General features: G+C 42.5%; 1 protein-coding gene across 2 annotated transcripts in view; it reads left to right on the plus strand.

Moving 5' to 3' along the window:
• The window catches only part of CREBBP (CREB binding protein), a 131,028-nt gene that overhangs the window by 10,343 nt on the left and 101,888 nt on the right, over positions 1-18,797 (plus strand). For both annotated transcript variants that reach the window (XM_070568614.1, XM_070568615.1), the window contains exon 2: positions 13,650-14,362. In XM_070568614.1, the coding sequence (XP_070424715.1) occupies positions 13,650-14,362 (713 nt within the window). The remainder of the gene's footprint in view (positions 1-13,649; positions 14,363-18,797) is intronic.

Here is an 18,797-nt window from a genome sequence, read left to right on the forward strand (position 1 = left end):
TATCCCATTTGTCTTTCTTTAAGGTATTTATGACCTAAAGGACAAAGTTCCTTTAAAAAGACCACCTTTTAAAGATGGAAGACACTTTCAAAAATACTCATTGCTTGAGATTGAGGATTATTCGTTCATTTAGAAAATATTTGTTACACTTTAGAGTCGGCCCTGGAGATCTAGTGAGGGCACAACAGGTCTCATGTCTGCCTTCCTGGGAGACAACTGTAGTCAGGTGTGACCTCACACCTTGGAAGGGAAGTCCTTTGCATGATTGGGGCACAGGACAGAGTCTGTTCTGAAGGGTCTTGGAAGGCCTCCTGGGGGAAGTGACGTTAGCACTGCGACCTGAGGATGAATAGGAGATGGGAGCGGGGTACTACTCCAGGCATAGGAACAGCATAAGTAGCAGGTGTGAAGCTCTGGAAGTATAAACTCTTGAGCACGTAACAGATTTTGCAAAAACCAGTTTTGTTTTTGGTTTTTGTTCAATGAGCTACCATTTAGAGCCGTGTGGTCTTGCTTCTGAGAGGTGTAGACTGGTGGTGTGGGCCTGAGCTCGAGTCTCAGCTCTATCACTTCATTCTTCTTTTGTTCAACAAATACTTAGATGCTTATATAATTCAAATTAATTATATGTGCTTATTACATGTGGGACGCTGCTAGATTGTGGCGATAACAGTGGTGGCTCCATCCTCTTGGAACTCAGAGTGTAGTGGTGTGGGCAGGAATCCAGCAGTCCCACCAATGCCAGTCTAATGGCAAATGGAGATGAGTGTTGGATGGGCCGGACCCAGATGCTTCTGGCTGGGGGGTCAGGGAAACTTCATAGAGGAAGGACACTGGAGTGTGATGCAGGACGAACTATGGTGGGGATGTGGAAGTGTCTAGCTGGACATCTGAAGGCAAGGTAAGGTCGTGGAAAGCCTCCAGTGTCAGACCAGGGAGTCTGGATCATCCTTTTAGGGCTTAAGAAACAATGCAAAGTTAGGGGCTGGCCTCATGGCCGAGTAGTTGGGTTTGTGCGCTCTGCTTCGGTGGCCCAGAGTTTCGCTGGTTTGAATCCTGGGCCCGGACATGGCACTGCTTGTCAAGCCATGCTCAGGTGGCATCCCACATGCCACAACTAGAAGGACCCACAACTAAAAATACACAACTATGTGCTGGGGGGCTTTGGAAGAAAAAGGAAAAAAAAGAAATCAACATTTTAGAAACCCACTGTTTTCAGGTAATTGGAGGAAGCGACTGTGATTTGTTCCCCAGGAGTCTAGATCACCTTTTTCGAAGGTGTATTTTTCTGTCCAAGTTCATATCTGCAGGGAGAATTGACAACTGCCTTCTCTCCCCTCAACCCCATTTGTGGGCGGGCGGGGGGGGGGGTGGGAAAGGCCCCATGAAAAGCAATTTAAGAATCAGAACTAGTGTTCTTTTCTTTTCTTTTTTTTTTTTTTTTTGCTGTGAAAGATTCACCCTGAGCTGACATCTGTGCCAGTCTTCCTCTATTTTGTACGTGGGTTGCCGCCACAGCGTGGCTGCTGACGAGTGGTGTGGGTCCATGCCTGGGAACTGAACCTGGGCCACCGAAGTGTAGCGCATTGAACCACAGGGCCAGCACCAGAAGAACTGGTATTCTTATTTTAGGTGTTAGGAAATTTTTGTACAAACAGGAATTTTCTTTAAAAAGTTTTTTGTTTTTCATTCTTTTGAATGGGTAACATATTCATAGGGTTCAAAATTCCAAAAAGCACAAAAGAATGTTTAGTGCAAAGCCTCCCTCTCCTGTCTGCTTCTTGAGCCACCGATGCCCTCCCTGCAGGCAGCCGGGGTTAGCCGTTTCTTGTGTATCGTTCTCGAGGTGTGCTGTGCACCTGTCAACGTCTGCTTTCTCCTCTTATTCTCTCTTCCCAAAGTGGCATGTTCTACGTGTTGTTCCGTTATAAGTTTATTTCGGACTGATAAATATCTCAGAGCTGTTGGAAATACTAGTATTTGAAGAACAGGCTTCATTCTAAAAATCCTTTTTTAGTGGTAACGTGTTTCAGTGCTATACTTAAATATCACAAATGATTTTAGTGTTTATACTATATAAATGGGAAGAATTGAAGTCTTAAAATATTAATTTCATGTCATCTTGAAGAATATTAGAGGTTTTGTTACTGTGTCATGTTGCACATTGTGCGACCATTTCACACCAAACTTCTGTTTATAGTTTCCCAGTTTCTGGAAGAGTCTTAAAACCTGTGGTTTTTATTACCTGCCTTGTTAGCATCTGTAGCTTAACAACCTACTTCTACACTAAGAAGATACAGTAAAAATCAGTCTCTTGCTGATAGGGCTTCTATGAATATTCACATTAACTCCAAACCTTTTCATTAATTTAGTTAATTCATCTAGAGGTTGCAGAACACCAAGGTAACCAGAAGTCCTCCAGAAGAGGAGTAGCCAAGTCCCCTGCTCTGCAGATTTGGGGGAGGGAGAGTGATGGGCACTTAAAGACGTAAGACAAGTGTGAGAATCATTAAATAAAAAGTCAAGATGAAGAGCAAAAATGATCGTTGGAACCTTTTTAGAGGTGAAAAGATATATATTGATGTGTGCCTAGGAGATTTCCAGAAGGCAATCTCTAGAAATTATTTTTCTTGGGCTTGGGGGACTAGGGATGGTTTGAGGGGCTCTCTGCTTTTCACTTTATATTTTTCTGAATGCTTTAAAAAACATAAACATTTTTATAACAAAAAACTAGTTGCAAAGTAAATCAAATCCAAAGCAAAGCACCTTTAGTGTTTGTGGTTAGAAGAAGCTGTTAAATGGTGAGAAGTGGAGTTTTGGTTAATTCCTGTTGCAAAACCTTAAGACCTCTAGCAAGAATGATTTGAAGAAAGTGTAAATTAACTTAGAGGTGATATCCAAGGATACGAAAGTGTGATTGTGTTTTCGTGTGATGTCCAGTCATCACTTCCTTTGTCAGAAGCTCCAATTTTAACAGAATCCGTCTCTTAGAGGTTTCTTCCTTGATGTGCTGGAAGCTACAAGACCCGACAGCCAACTAATGTTTCTTTGAGTATTTCAAAATAATGTCAGCTTTCCTGATGTAAGCAGCGTTTATCTTACTCCGACATTGGGTACAAAATGTTATATGTAGATTGTCACATTCCTTTAGGGAAAAAATAGTACTTTTGAAAAGTCCTTCTTTAAAGTGCTGTTTCTTTTCCTGCCTTTTAAGTTCATTTAAACACTAAAAATATTTTAAACTAATATTGAACCCATTTCAGATTTCCTCCTCAAACTGTAAACACTCCTCCTGGATCTGGAAGCACTTGGAAGCGTTCCAGGTGTTGTCACCTGGGCTAAAGCTAATCTCCTGGGCCCAGACACCCCAGGGGCTGCCTTTAAAAAAATCAATTTCTTTAATTACTTAAAAGGGTTCACTCGCGTAGTTCAAAAATCAGAGAAGAACACAAAGCTGTAGAACGAGAGCCTCCCTCCACCTAGTCCCTGCAGGTAACCGCTGTGAGTAGATTGTGCTCTCCTCCACGGTTTCTATTCAAGCAGACGCTGTCTGTTCTTAGCTCCCTAGCCCTCCTCCTGCCTGTTTCTTCTTACTGAGGTGGTGCACTGTGCACATTGTTGTGTACCTGTGCATAGCAGCACGTGGAGAGCTTCCTCATTGTCTCTGTCTGTAGTCGCTAGTATTGCATTCTCTGAGACGTGCCATAGTGGATTTAATCTACTCCCTACTGATGGGCATTGAGGTGGTTTCCAATCTTGTCCTCTCACAAACAGAGCTTTCATAAACAGCTCCTCACAGTTATGTGTATGTCTATAGGACAGATTCCTAAAATTGAATGAATGGTTAAAAGGAATGCACGTTTGTAATTTTGATCATATCGTCAAATGGTCCACCAAGAGCTTGTGTGTTGGTGGATTCTTAAAGCTTTAAAAGCAGCACGCTATACCCAGCATAGACATCACTGGACATTTTGTGTGTGTTATTTATTACTATAGTCTAGTTGATGAATACTGAAGTTATTCTCCAGCTTGTCATTCTCCATCATTTTGTGCCTCTCAGTCGCTTATAGTTTATAATTTTATGGTGTGCTTTTTTTTCCTTTAAGACTTTATTTTTTAGGCAAGTTTCAGGTTCACAGCAAAATTGAAGTGAAGATACAGAGATTTCCCATATATCCTCTGCCCCTCCCGCATTATCAGGATTCCCCAAAGAGTGGTACATCTTTTACAGTGGACGCATCATAATCACTCTGAGTCCATAGTTTACCTTAGAGTCCACTCTTGGTGTTGTACATTCTCTGTGTTTGGACAAATGTATGCTGACGTGTATCCATCATTATAATATCGTACAGAGTATTTTCACTGCCCTAAAAATCCGCTGGGCTCCATCTGTTCATTCCCCGCCCCTCCAGCTCTGGGCAGTCTTTTTACTGTCTCCAGGTTTTGCCTTTTCCAGAATGTCATATAGTCAGAATCATATATAATTTTTTCAGATGGCTTCACTTAGTAATATGCATTTAAGGTTCCTCCATGTCTTTTCATGGCCTAATAACTCATCTCCTTTTAGCACTGAATAATATTCCGTTGTCTGGATGTTGGTGTACTTTTTGTACTTAATACATTCATTTCCTGTTGTGGGCTCTCATATGGCCCACACACTTCCATATGTTGTATACTGACTCCTCTGAGTCCAGAATATGGTCTTTCTCTCTTCTCCTGACTTGGTGTTGCTACCTGCCAGCTACAGCTCCCAGCATTTGGGCCAGGGGACCTGGTCTCTCGGTGTCTGGCTTCCTTGTATTTACCTGGTGGCCTAGCACCTGGGTTCGGGAGTTGCTTCTGCAGAGGTTGGATCCTAGCTCAGCCTTCACATTCCTCCTCCTCCAGGGCTTTCAGTTGGCTTGCAGGATGCATGGGCAGCTGATTATGATGCCTTACCTGGGTGCTGGTGCCCCTCTCAGCCGTGGTGGGGAACAGTGGACCTCTTTTTGTTCCCTCTGCTCCAGACCATCTGGTTAGGGACTGCTGGTGATTTGCTGTTGGTCTGGCGGTGGCTTGCTGCTGTGACAGCACCTTCTGTTCCACCTTTGTCCCATGAAGGCTTTTCTCCACCCTTCAGGGCTGAGGGAGGCAGCACACAAACTATATTTAGGAAACTTAAAATTGTCCTACCTGTCTGGGAATGGCACTTCCCTGGAACTTCTGTGTGAGTGAAATGAAGATGGGAGGCTGGCTGCCATTCCAGGACTCTGATGATTTTGGGTCCAGTGTGACAGAACACTCAAGACTCCTGGGTTCCTGAAGTGGAAGGTAAATATTAGCAAACATTCAGTGAAGCAAGATTTCTTGATACCTGATGCAGAGTAACCATAAAGTACATTTGGTAATGAAAAAAATAAAATGCTCAAATTTTAACAGTAAATTATCAGGCAAAGTAGATTTTACCTTTCCTAGGTAAACTTATTCTTGAAAAATTATTTAAAGTGCATTTTTATAAATCAGATATTTCCCTTCTGGTTTACACGATAGTTTCTAAGACTGTAGTTTTATTTCACTTAGTTTGATCTAATACAGTATCTGGATTTCCTTCTCCTCGCTTCAAACTGTATAGTTCATGGAATTTAAATATTTAAATGTACTTACTAGGCAGGTTTCCATCTAAAAGAGTCCCCCTGGATGAATCTTTTTGTAACATGAATATTTGTCCCATAAATGAGCTATATATTTGGATTTAATAAATTAAATTGTCTTAGAACCCTGAATACAACACTTATGTTTGTACTAGAGGGTAGAATTTGAGTTTTACTATTTTTCTATCATATGCTCTGCTTTGTATGATGAACGAGTATTTAAGTGGCATTAACAGTGATCTTCCCCAGGAAGTCCATTCCTCATTTAGAGCATTCTAGTGCGATCTGTCCCATGGAAACAAACTCACGTACCCACAGATGGAATCTTGCCATGTTGGAGTTCCTTTTCTTGAAACTCACCACAGCTCAGAGCTTGCCTCTTACTTGAAGCCTTTCCTGTTTCTCTTCACTCCCTTATTCCACTTGGCTGTGAAATCCGATATGTATGTGTTATCAGTTTCAGTTTGTGACTTGATGTCCATGGCCTGTCTTCCTCAATTAGATTATGATCCTGGGTGGTGGAAGCAGACATTTATTTAAGTCTCAAGCCCAGTCAGCCCTGTGCGGAGCAAAGGCCTGAGAGTAGGGACTTCCTCCCACCGGAGGAAAGCCTGGAGGAGGCGGATTGCCCAGCCAAGCCCCTTTGGCTGACTAGCAGATAATGGTCCCAAGGAAGGGCAAGACTTTTTGCTCAGTATAAGATCACTACTCAGAATGAACTAAAACCTCATTAGTCTGTACTAATTAAGGGGTGATGTGTCTGCATAAAAGAAGTCTGAATCACAGAAGATTTTAGAAGGAATTTGCCTTAATTATCTCCTAATAGTCATTGTTAAAAAAAAAATAAAGGTTAGATATCTTTTGGGAACTTGTTTAAATGCCTAGATAAAAATTACTTGTAATGGCGTAAATACTAATAAAAGTGTGCTTTTTTTCTTTTGATTTTCCTTTTTTAAAAAATTTTTATTTTAATTCTTCATTGTTAGAGAGTTGTTCCACTATTTGTTTGCACAATCCTCAAGAATTTTCAAAGCAAAGTAAGCTTTAATTCTGCTAGAATTGCCATGGATTGTTAGGACTTTACCATAGAGAAATGACGGTCATTGAGCACAAACCTTGTGCTAGGCATGGGGTTCCAGGTCCTTGATGTGCATATGTCCCTCAGTCCTCATAGCAACCTTGGAAAATAGGGATTTGACAGTGATAATAATGCCTAATGTTTATTGAACCCTTCCTGGGTGCCAGACTAAGTGCTGTATTCACGTCGTATGGTTTAATTCTTTCATCAGTGATCCTAGAGGCAGTTGCTGTTTTCATTTCCATTTAAGAGTGGAGGAAGCACACACAGGGAGGTAGTGGTAGTAAGGGACAGAGCTGGACCCAAATCAAGACCTGGCTGGGTACTTTTCTCATTACACTAGACTGTGCTTTCTGCGTTGTTGTGTCTAATTGGTAATATGTTAATAAGTGCACCCAGCCAGTCTGATGGCGTAGTGCTTAAAGTTCAGCACTCGCCACTTCGGCTACCTGGGTTCGTTTCCCGATTGTGGAACCACACCACCAGGCTGTCAGTGGCCATGCTGTGGTGGCGGCTCACATAGAAGAAATAGAATGACTTACAACTAGGATATACAACCATACACTGGGGCTTTGGGGAGGAAAAAAATAAATAAAAAAATAATAAATGCACTAAGGAGGGCTAAAAGGGTCTCTAGGTCATCTAAGAATAGTAACCCTGTGAAAGTGTCTGCCATTCTTTGGGTTCCTCGTCTTTAGAAGTGAGCATTTTCAGGATGCATTGCCCTTGTTGGATCAGTTTTTTGTATCTGTTGACTTAGGAATTAAAATATCTTTTTGTAAATCTTTCCAGGGTGGATGAAAAAGGTGCTTAGCTTTTGAAAGATTTAAGAGAAGCATTTGAGTAGTCAGAGTTATATTATAAGTAATGCCAAAGAAAATCTAAAGAAATTATGAAAAAAATTGAAGAAAGTAGACCTTTTTGATAGCGAACATGGGTTGTGGAGAGAAATAAGGGGGGTGGGGTGGGGAGGAGAAGACGTCTGTGGAAGAAAGTGTCGTGCTTGGAGGTAGGAAACGTGGACACAAAGCGGCATCTAAACTCTCACGTAGTTTAGTTCCCATTCTCTGTTACGCTGTTTCCTCTTCACGTCAACCATAGCACAGAGGGTCACTGAGACTGAGGTGTAGCCAGAGAGTGAAGTAGACCTGACTGGTCCCCTAGAAGATAAAGAGGCAGCAGAAAAGAGGTGTCAAGAGAAGGATGAGTAGGACAATGTAACATTTCAAGAGAGTCCATTATTGAATTTTGTTCTTTGTTTCTGTTTTAAGAAAGTAGTAATAAATGTTAAGATAACTACTTTATATCTTTGGCTGGACAAGTAACTTATTGACATTGATATTGTGTGTCCTTTGTAACTGAGCACGCAGATGCTGGCTGAGGGCTCCTGTGTGCTGAGCATTTGATGCTAGGTGCTGGCCGGCCGGATCCCTGCTGTCAGGGTGCCTCAGCCTTGTGAGTTATACTGGGAAGTTGGTGTATGATTTAAAGGCTCACTCATTATGTCTCTAGGGTATAGAAGAGTTCATACTGCTGGCCAATAGAAGGTGTGATAAGCTGGTTTGTACGCGTGTGACAGAAAAGTCAGCTCTGCCAATACAGAGAATTTGGGGCTCCAAATGCAATTCAAGGGGAAAAATAAGGTATTGTGACAGAAAGAGGACACTTTAGAAAACCTGGGGAAAGATGTGTTTTGTGGACGATTTGTTTAGCTGATGCATTTGAAACTTTTTTCAAACAAAACTATTTTTAAATGTTATTGGCTAGACAAATTGATTCAGCCACTTACCTGGTATTCGATTCTGTAAAATGAAAAGCTTTTTCAGAGTACCTGGTAGTAGTTCATTGCTTGTTTAAGGTGAAATACTGATTTCTGATAATGATGAGTAAGAATGGATCTTAGAACGTGTGTGGGATGCCACTTGTTTTTTAGTGTTTAGAAGTGATTGTCCCTGGAATGAAATTTCTGTGTGCAGCTAGAAGTGAAACGTATCTTGTTCCCATGCTTGGTGAAGACCTTCTGTCCCCTGAGGCAGGCTGAGTTTGGTTGTTAGGAAGGACTTTCTCCTTCCTAAGCCACGGTATGGGCGCCCCAGCCTTGTATGAGTGTGATAGAGACTGGGAGGCCTGTGGCTGCTTTTCTCTCCCATCAGCTGAATGAAAGGGGTGAATTCCAGGTTGGTGGCCAGCAAGCCCCAAAGGAGGGAAAATTTCTGTCTCTGGCTGTGGAAGAGTGACAGGCTGTGTTTGCTCCTTGTTGTGTGATGGGGAAGTTTCTGCTAAGGGTGAAGCCCTGGAAAGCGCGCTGCCCATGGATCTCATTCAGCCTCAGCTTTGCTCTCTCCTGGGTTCCTTGGTGACTTGGTGGAGAGAAGGGAACTTACCTGGGACTGGAAGTGTGAGTGCTCAATCTTGAATCTTAGGAACTTCCGGTGATTCAGGTTGCTATTGCTCAACCCATGTGTGAGGACTCTTTGTTGTGCAGAAAGCAGAGCCATATTATATTGCAATATCCTGGCTTTCCTTCTTCACTCTCCTTTGCCACTTTTTTGAACTAGGGAAAAGTAGTGACAGTAATGGTGAGAAGAAGGGTCATGGTGTGGGTATGGATGTGCCTTCCACAAACCCTGTGCTACCTGTCTTGTCTTTAAAAAGCCACACGTTGTATATTTGGTTGTGTACATGCTCATATGTGTTTAGACAGGCAGGTGAGGACATAAGTACAGTTAGTCAGCCCTTTCTGTGCCCCTACAGCTGTGAGATGTGTTTGGACTGAAACAGGATACGAAAAAGTGGTCAAGGTGGACAGAATGTGGCAGACCAGTAAAAAACCAAAACCAGAAAATGAGCCTGCTCTGACTGTAAAAGTCACAGGTGCATTTGGACTGGAACTAGAATAAACCATACAAGAAAACTGGTAAATTTGAGAGAGTCAGGATAGTGGGTGAGTTTTTAGAGGTAAGAAATTGTAAAGTTTTTGTGCATGATGGAGTAAAATAACCATATCGGTGGCACAGAGTGCTCCTGTCCGGCTTTCACCGTGGACCCCTGGGATGTTGTCCCCGTTTCACAGACAAGGCCATTAAGATGCAGAGGACACAGGGCTAATTGATTAAGCAAGGATTTGAACTTGGGTGTTCCCCTTCGCATGTTCTTTTTTCATTTCCATTTCTAATTCCTACACAGAACCAGGGCCCCTGATGCTGCCCCTGCTGTGTTTAACTGTGCTTTCGGGTTTGCCTGGCTGTGGTCTCCTAGAAAAAGTGCGTGGGGACGCTTGGAAGAGCAGTTGGGCGCTTCGCAGGTGGTTCCAAACTATAAATGTAGGAGCTTTGGAGCTCAGTTTCTTTCTGGTTTATGGTGCTTGGAACCGGCTCTTCCTCCTCGTCCCCTCCCCACAAATAGAGAGGAAACCCGATCTCTATCAAAATGGCTCCCACTTTCTGGTTTAGAGGAAGTTTCATTTTCATGTTCATAGATTAAGGAGCACTGCATTAAAAAGATCACAGGTTGATTTTTTTAAAGAGTACTGAGTAAAAATGTGTGTGCATTTGGACAAAACTTGGAAGGCAACAAGCAAAATGTTAATTATGTTAGAGGGTTGTTTTGTTTTTACTTTATTTCATGTGATCTTTGTCTCTGGAGACCTTAGTGAATCTCCAGATTCAGGACAACACAATAGCATAAAAACTATGGAATGGAACCCACAAAACCACTTTGAGACGCAGAAGCTGGGTAATGGCCAGCAGCAAGCCCTAATCAGTGGTTCTTTCTCAGGCTGTCCGCTGTAGCCAGGAATGGGTTCCTGCCGTCTCTTCATAACTGCATGTCCCATAACCATGAGGAAGCAACCCCAAATTGAGGGACGTTCTACTAAACAACTGGCCTATCCGCTTCAAAAACGTCAGAGTTAACAGGGCCGGCCCCACGGCCAAGTGGTTAAGTTCGCATGCTCCGCTTCAGTGTTCCAGGGTTTTGCCGGTTCGTATCCTGGGCGCGGACATGGCACCGCTCATCAGGCCACGTTGAGGCGGCGTCCCACATACCACAACTAGAAGGACCCACAACTAAAATACACACGTACTTACTGGGGGATTTGGGGAAAAAAAGCAGAAAAAAAAAAAGATTGGCAGTAGATGTTAGCTCAGGTGCCAATCTTTAAAAAAAAATGTCAGAGTTAAGAAAAGCAGAGTCTGAGGAACCTTTCTAGATGAAAGGAGAAGACAAAGGCATGGCAACTAAGTGCAGTGGGGTCCTGAATTGAATCTTAGACCAGGAGAATAATTGTCATAAAGGGCATTTTTGGGACAACTGGCCAAATGAGAGTTAGGATTATCAATATATTATATCATACAATGTACAACATATTGTATAAGTGTTGTATCAGTGTTAAATTTCCTGAATTTGATAAATGTACTATGCTTATGTAAGAGTCTTAGGAGCTGTGTAGTGAAGTACTTGGGAGGAAAGTCTCGTATTGTCTGCAGCTCACTCTCACAGGTTCTGTAGAAACTGTGTGTGTGTGTGTGTGTGCGTGTGCACGCACGCTTACAAGTAATATGTAATTCCAGCCCGGTCGGAAGAAATAGGCCTATGTTGAAGGTGGTTTACTAGGCCTGTGTATACAGAGAGCTCTGGAGACTGGAAAGAGGGACGGTGAGTTCTGCACGGGCGGCCTGAAGACACTCTTCATAGTCAAGTTTCATCCGAGTAAGGGCCAAGGGTGGGCTTTCCTAGACTGAGAGAGAGCGTCCAGAAGAAAGATTGCTGATGCACGGGACAACTCACTGTGTTGTGCCTGGAACGTGGGGTGCATCAGGAGGACGGGGAGAAAGAGGACTGAGAAGTGGACAGGGGCCACTTCCTGATGGCCTCAGATGCCATACGAAGGAGTTTGACCTTCATCCATAGACATAATGGAGATATCAAGGTGCCTTCAGCTACAACTCCAGCTGGATGGCTTAAATGATAGGAAATGTATTTCCTCACGTCATAGGAAGTCTGAAGGCAGCGACGTTCCACGGTTGGATAATTCAGCTCAGAGATGGCTTCACCAGCCCAAGTGTTTGTAGTTTTTGCTGCAGCCATCCTTAGTGTGAGAGTGAAGTCTCCCCTCCTGGTTGAAGAGGGTTGCCACAATTCCATGATGAAATCTGGTGAAGAAAAGGAAGATCTCTTTCTGAGCATCCCTTAAAATTAGGAGGGAAAACCTTTTCCAAAACTTTCTTGGTTGACTTGCCTTCAGTTCCCTTAGCTGGGCTTGTGTCACCACAAAGGGAAAGTGTTTGTAGAGATTCGCTCCTCCGGTCACTCTCACCCCTGTGGCCGGGAACTGTTGCCCTTCCTTATAGGAACCTGCGAGCAGCTGCCCGAGGCGGGTTGTTGGGTGAGCAGTTGTTAGGGTCTGCCCCATGGAGAACAGTTTTCACTTTTCTAAAAGTGGATGGTGGAAGGAGGAGTAGCTATGTTAAATTAAAAAAAAAATAGCTACATGTACTCACCCGCTCACTTTACCAGTCCGACTTTCTTTTTGGTGTGTTACTTTCCAGCCACTGCCCACGTGCACTTGCTTTAGTTCTGGTCTTACTCTCTGTGCCGTTTTGCATACAGTTTCCATTTGCATGTTTTACATAACATAAAAACATTTTCCTGCATTTCTACAGTTTTCATGATTATTTTAATAGATGTTCAATGTTTTATAATGTAATAGCAATTTATTAAACCTTCTGTGATTGGATAACAATAATAGTAATAGCTGATACTGAGTATTTCCCACCCACAGGCACTGTTTACATGCTTTACATTTGTTAATTCATTTAGTCCTCACAACACCCCTATGAGGTGTAGTGGTCATTATCACCCCCAGTTTCCAGATGAGGAAACTGAGGCACAGACAGTCTAAGTAACTTACCCAAGGTCACAGAGCTAATAAGTGGGGGGCTAGACAGAGCCGGGGTTCTAATGCAGTCAGTCTGGGGCTGGAGTCTGTAACCGTTAGGCTACGCTGCCTCTGGGTCTTGTTTGCATTTGTTCTGCTGTTAGAGATTTCTGCATATCTTGTCCTTTACACATGCACACATAGCCAGGTTGTTGTGGGTTGAAGAAGGCATCATCGATGGGGGCTTAGAGATGACATATATAGACCACATGTTAGAGGAACGTTACTTTGAGAGGGACCAGAAGAAAGGAGTTGCTTTAATTGTCGTGTTTGATCACGAGGAAGGATGATCTCTTTTGTTTACTGTTTTATCTTCCTTTGTGATACGTATCTGCTTATCTTTTGTGCATTTATACTTAGAAGTCAGTGTGCTTTTCATCTTTCTGTATGATTGACAATTAACCTCTTTCATATGATACAGGTATTTTTTAAGCTTCTATTTTCTTGTACTTTTAACTGTTTTTAGTTTCTCTATATCTTTATTATTATTTTCTGCAACTTCAACACTTTGAGAAATCTCATTTTCTGTTCAGGCTACCTTTTTTAATTTACCTTTTAAATATGTCAATCACTTAAGCTTGGCTTTACTTTAATTTGCCGAAATTGCTGTTCATCTAACCTGATGCCCAATTACTTTTTTACACATATTCTTAAAAGCATTTTAACATTACAGTTCAGCAAATTTTTTAACTTCCCATTGTTTTTCTTTAATTTGTACATCTACTGTTGTCCTTACACCACATTATTTAATTATTGTTTTAGAATATGTGATAAAATCAAGTAGGGCTAGCCCTCCTCTTGTTTAACTTTTCTGTCTTCAGAATTTGAAAAATATTCTTCCTTGTTTTATTTTCCCACATGAACTTTCAAGTCATTTTGACATTACCCTTAAGACATACTAATGTCTCTGTTAGACCCCCTTTAGGTTAAGATCACAGTAACATGTGACAGAGAGCTATTCTGGCTGCTTAGTTTCTCATTTCCATTTCTGTTTAATTTCTAGATTTTGGATCATTGTTTGACTTGGAAAATGATCTTCCCGATGAGCTGATCCCCAATGGAGGAGAATTAAGCCTTTTAAACAGTGGGAACCTTGTTCCAGATGCTGCTTCCAAACATAAACAACTGTCGGAGCTTCTGCGTGGAGGCAGCGGCTCTACTATCAACCCAGGAATAGGAAATGTGAGCGCCAGCAGCCCCGTGCAGCAGGGCCTCGGCGGCCAGGCCCAAGGGCAGCCGAACAGTGCGAACCTGGGCAGCCTAGGTGCCATGGGCAAGAGCCCTCTGAACCAGGGAGATTCTTCCGCCCCCAGCCTGCCCAAACAGGCGGCCAGCACCTCTGGGCCCACTCCCCCTGCTTCCCAAGCACTGAATCCGCAAGCACAAAAGCAAGTGGGGCTGGTGACCAGCAGCCCTGCCACGTCGCAGACAGGACCTGGGATCTGCATGAACGCTAACTTTAACCAGACCCATCCAGGCCTCCTCAATAGTAACTCTGGCCATAGTTTAATGAACCAGGCCCAGCAAGGGCAGGCGCAAGTCATGAATGGATCCCTTGGGGCTGCTGGCAGAGGAAGGGGAGCTGGAATGCCGTACCCTGCTCCGGCTATGCAGGGGGCCACGAGCAGTGTGCTGGCTGAGACTTTAACGCAGGTTTCACCCCAAATGGCCAGTCATGCGGGACTGAACACGGCGCAGGCGGGAGGCATGACCAAGGTAAGTGAGTTTCAGAGCTTTGAATGCTTTCTACTAACCTGGGACATGTTCCTTTCCTCCTTCAGGCTTTCTTCCTGCCTCTCCCACTTGGAAGAGACAGATTTCCTATCTGGAGCCCTTCTTTCTGGGATAAAGATCTCTGTCCCATGTCTTAAAGTGGGAATTCTTCAAGAAGCCAGCATTAGAACAGCCCACAGGTCAGGCAGTTGAAAATACAGGGAATATGGTTGGACTTGCTACCAGTTTTCAACCTCTGGGGAAAATGTGTAGAAATAGGACCACATGGTTGAAAGAGACAAATTCTGCTTGGAATCGGTTTTTTGTTGCATCAGCAAATCTGGTAAAGGCTGCTTTACCTTCACTTTACCTCACTGACCAGGTTCTTACTCTGTATTCCCTTTCCTTTTTACACCACCTGGTGAAATGTCTGTTGTCACAGTCTCCACTTAGTGAAGATGCGTATTCCAAGCTGGTTAGCTACCTGCCACAGTTAACAGGGAAGAGGTGGCATGGCAGAGCCAGGAGGCAGCTTGGACCCTCAGTTCTCAGAGGAAGCTCCAGAGCAGTGGTTCTCAAAGCGCAGTCTCTGGGCCAGCAGCATCAGCATCACCCAAGAGCTTGTTAGAAGTGCCAAGCTACTGACTCAGCAGCTGGGGGTGGGGCCCAGCACTGTGGGCTTTAAGAAGCCTTCAGGTGGTTGTGAGGCATGCTCAAGGTTGAAAGCTCTGCTCTAGGGAAAGGCCTGGGCTGGGGTGTGTAGCCACCAGCCATGCATTTGGCATGTAGAGTAGGAACTGAACTTGGAGAGCAGGGAAAGCAAAATGCCAAGGTAGATCTGAGACACCTGGAAAAGATGAAAGCTGACAAGGGAAAAGAGTGCGGGCTGGTTCCCGCTGAAGTAACGAACAGCACAGAAGCTCTGAGACGAGGCTTCTAAATTGCAGCACCAGGGCACCTGTTTCAGGCAGTATTTGGTACAGCAAATTCCAGAATGGTAGAACAGTTTGGGCTTTTCCTTGGATTTGATTAGTCCCGCTTAAGGGAAAGGAAGAAATAAGAGCAGAACGCAATTTCCCCCCAAGGTTGATTGCAAGCAGTAGGTGGCGGATACGAAGCCCTGTGAGCATCTTAGGTAAGGAGAGGATTTTTCTTAAACTTAAGAAAGAAAAGTGAAGTAGTTTCCAACATTAAAATTGCATCTATCTCTTGAAACATTAGCGAGGGGGAATGTGAAAAATTTTTGTTGCCCTGGCATTTGGAGAGGGGTCTGTGTATGCATGTGCCTTTTCAAGTTGGCTTGAGAAGGGCTTTCCAGTGGGTTTGGGCTTCCTGGATAGATTGGTGTTTGTTCCTTCCTAATTCACTCATCACCCCACTCCATGCTACCCAGTTACAAAAATAAACCTTTTTATTTTGGAGAAATTACACAAATACTTTTCAATCATATACGTATACTTTTGTAGACATAATAACATAATTCAGGGCTTCTCGAACTTGATCTTAGAACTCCTGGATAATCATAAAAATTATTGAGGGCCCTAAGGAGATTTCTTTAAAATGTGGATTATATCTTTCAATATTTGCTACATTAGATACTAAAACAGGGACTTTTAAAACACAAGCACACATTCCATTTGCCGTTAAACACAATAACATTGCATGTCACGGAGCCTTTGGAAAACTCCTCTGTGTTCTTATGAGAGAATGAGAGTGAAAGGGGCAAAGAATGTCTTAGTATTTTATGAAAATAGTTTTGGGCCCTTGACTCTACTTGGAGAGCCATTGATAATATGTATCCCTAGAAGTTAGACTTGGTATACCCAAACACGTGCCCTTCTCACATGTGAGTAAATGGACGATTTCTTCATCTAATCGGATGTCCACTAAATATTCAAATGTTCAGTGGTTTCATACGTCATAGTTTGTTTTTATAGGTTGTTTTTGAAAATCTGAATAACCCATATTTTAATCAGAAGATATGACTCTTAAGAATCTCTTAATCTCTAGGCCCCTTACAATTTATCTTTTGAAGAATCTGATGGTTTTGTTTGTTGTTTCTTTTTTGTTCTGGGGAGTTTCCTGCAGTCTGCGCTTTGCCGATTCCATCCTATAGCTCCATGTTCCTCCGTCCGCCCAGGTTTTTCATTCCTTTGTACAGAACGATCTTTCTTTCACACGACACTTCGTGAGTGTTCACTGTGTGGAAAGTAAGCCGTGTTAGTGATGTGGGGCAGTCATCTCTGTTCCCTATAGGTATCCCAAAGAGGCCTACAGCAGAGGAGGGGGTGGGGACTGGCGGGTTGTCACAGGCCTTGGTGGGACAAAAGAACAAACGATAGTGGTGGGCAAATAGAGCAAGAGGCATTCATTGTAAGCCATTCTTCTCTCTGACATAACGATAGCGAGCCAAATAAGACTTTTAAATGCACGCAAGGAAAAGTAAACTTTTTTTAAAGATAATCTTGTTTTAAAAATTATCATTACACGGGAAGTGCGTATTTCCTATAAAATAATTCAAATAAGAATAAAAAAGCAGCCCCTCACACCTTACAGATAACCACTTCCGTATAGGTGTATTTCTTAACATACACCCTTTTTAAATACCAAACGGAACCAAACTACATAAGCACCTTGCTGGTTTACCTAATAGTATACTCTAGATGCCTTGCCGTGTCAGTGCACACAGAGTTTTCTGTTTTCCCTCATAGCAGAGTATTCCATTATATGATGCACCGTGATTTGTCTCCTCTGATGATGGACATTTGGATTGTTTCTGACTTCTCATTAGTGCAAACAGTGCCGCAGTGAGTTCTCCTTGTGTGGGCATATCCACAGGCATCATGGAAGAGAGTTTGAAAAGCTAGGTTACTGGGTCAAAGACCCAGTTAATTTTGTTTTTAGAAAGTGATCATGCCCGTGATTTAACAACAAGCAACCAAAAGAAGTAAAGCACTAAGGATAAGAACTGAAAAGTTACTCTTCCTTAATTCTTAACTTTTGGTTCTCCTAAATTCTATCACCAAAGGCAAGTACTATTTCTTATCTATCTTGCCAGGGCTGGTCTGTGCATAGAAAGGCATAGAGAGAGGTGGGGGGGTGTGTGTGTGTGTGTGTGTGTATCTCCCCTAAGCATAAAGAGTAGTATAGTGTGTGTGTGTGCGTGCGTGCGTGTGTGTGTGTGTGTGTGTGTGTATCTCCCCTAAGCATAAAGAGTAGTATAGTGTAACTCCTGTCTGTTTGTATGTATACGTACACCTCCTTCCTGCCGCTTAACACTGTAGGTTGGAAGTGGTTCCCTGTTGGACACAGCCTTCAGTCATTATTACTCGGTATGGGACGGCAGTAGTCCCTGAGTGGGTATGTCTTCGTTTGTAGGACTGGTGCCCTACTGGCTGGAAATTAGGTTGTTTGCAGTATTTTGCTGTTATACCCGTTTTGATTTGTATATACATCTTTGTACAGTTCAGTGACTGTATCTGCTGGATAAATTCTTGAAAGTGAAATTTGTGGATTAAAGGATATTGGCATTTCTAATAAACGTAGATATTGCCAAATACTCTTCAAGACTGTTGTGCAGATTATACCCTCGCCAACACTGATATCATTCTTTTACTGATTTGCCATTCTCTTAGGCAAATTGTCTCTTAAGTAAAATGTCTTTTCATAAGTTCATAGATATTTGTACTTTGCTGTTGCTCATTTTGTCTGTTTTTCTGGTGCATTGTTTCCCATTTTTTCTTGTTGGTTTGTATTTTTTGTTGTTGTTGTTGGTTTGTATTTTTAATGTTCTTTGTATATTAAAGGTTTAAGCCTTTTAATAAATGTAAATTTTTCCCTCCTTTTTATTTGCTAAAGTCTGTCTTACTAGGAATATGGCCACATAGGTTTACAGTACGATTGATAGTTTTGTGTTTTTACCAAGTGGATGTTTTCAGTTTTTTTAGAAACAAATGTATCCATTTTTTCCCTTTATGGCTTTTGGGTTTTATGTCATGTTTAGTCTCTATTCGAAAATTATGAAATACCCTCCTGAATTTTTTCGCCATATACTTCACATCTTTAACTCAGAATTTATTTTGGCTTGAGTGAGTTATAGAGATCTAGCTGTATTTTTTTTCCCAAATTATAGTCATCTCAGTACCATTTAGATACTGCTAACCCATCTTTTCTTTCCCCCAATGGGAAATACCATTTTTGGTATATTTTGTTTAGTTTTCACATATATAGGGTTTGGGTCTAATTCTGGACTTTCTTTTCATTGATCTTTGCTTATCCTGTGCCAACAAATAACTGTCCCAGCTGTATAATGAATTTTAATATATGTTGGAGCTGGTTGCTTTCTCAATAATCCAGTATTTTCTTGGCCATTCTTATAAGATACTCTTCCAGAGGTGTGGTTCTCAGCCCTGTGTGCACATCAAAGTTATCTGGGGTG

The sequence above is a fragment of the Equus przewalskii genome, chromosome 12 (assembly GCF_037783145.1).
Source record: "Equus przewalskii isolate Varuska chromosome 12, EquPr2, whole genome shotgun sequence".
Taxonomy (NCBI): domain Eukaryota; kingdom Metazoa; phylum Chordata; class Mammalia; order Perissodactyla; family Equidae; genus Equus; species Equus przewalskii.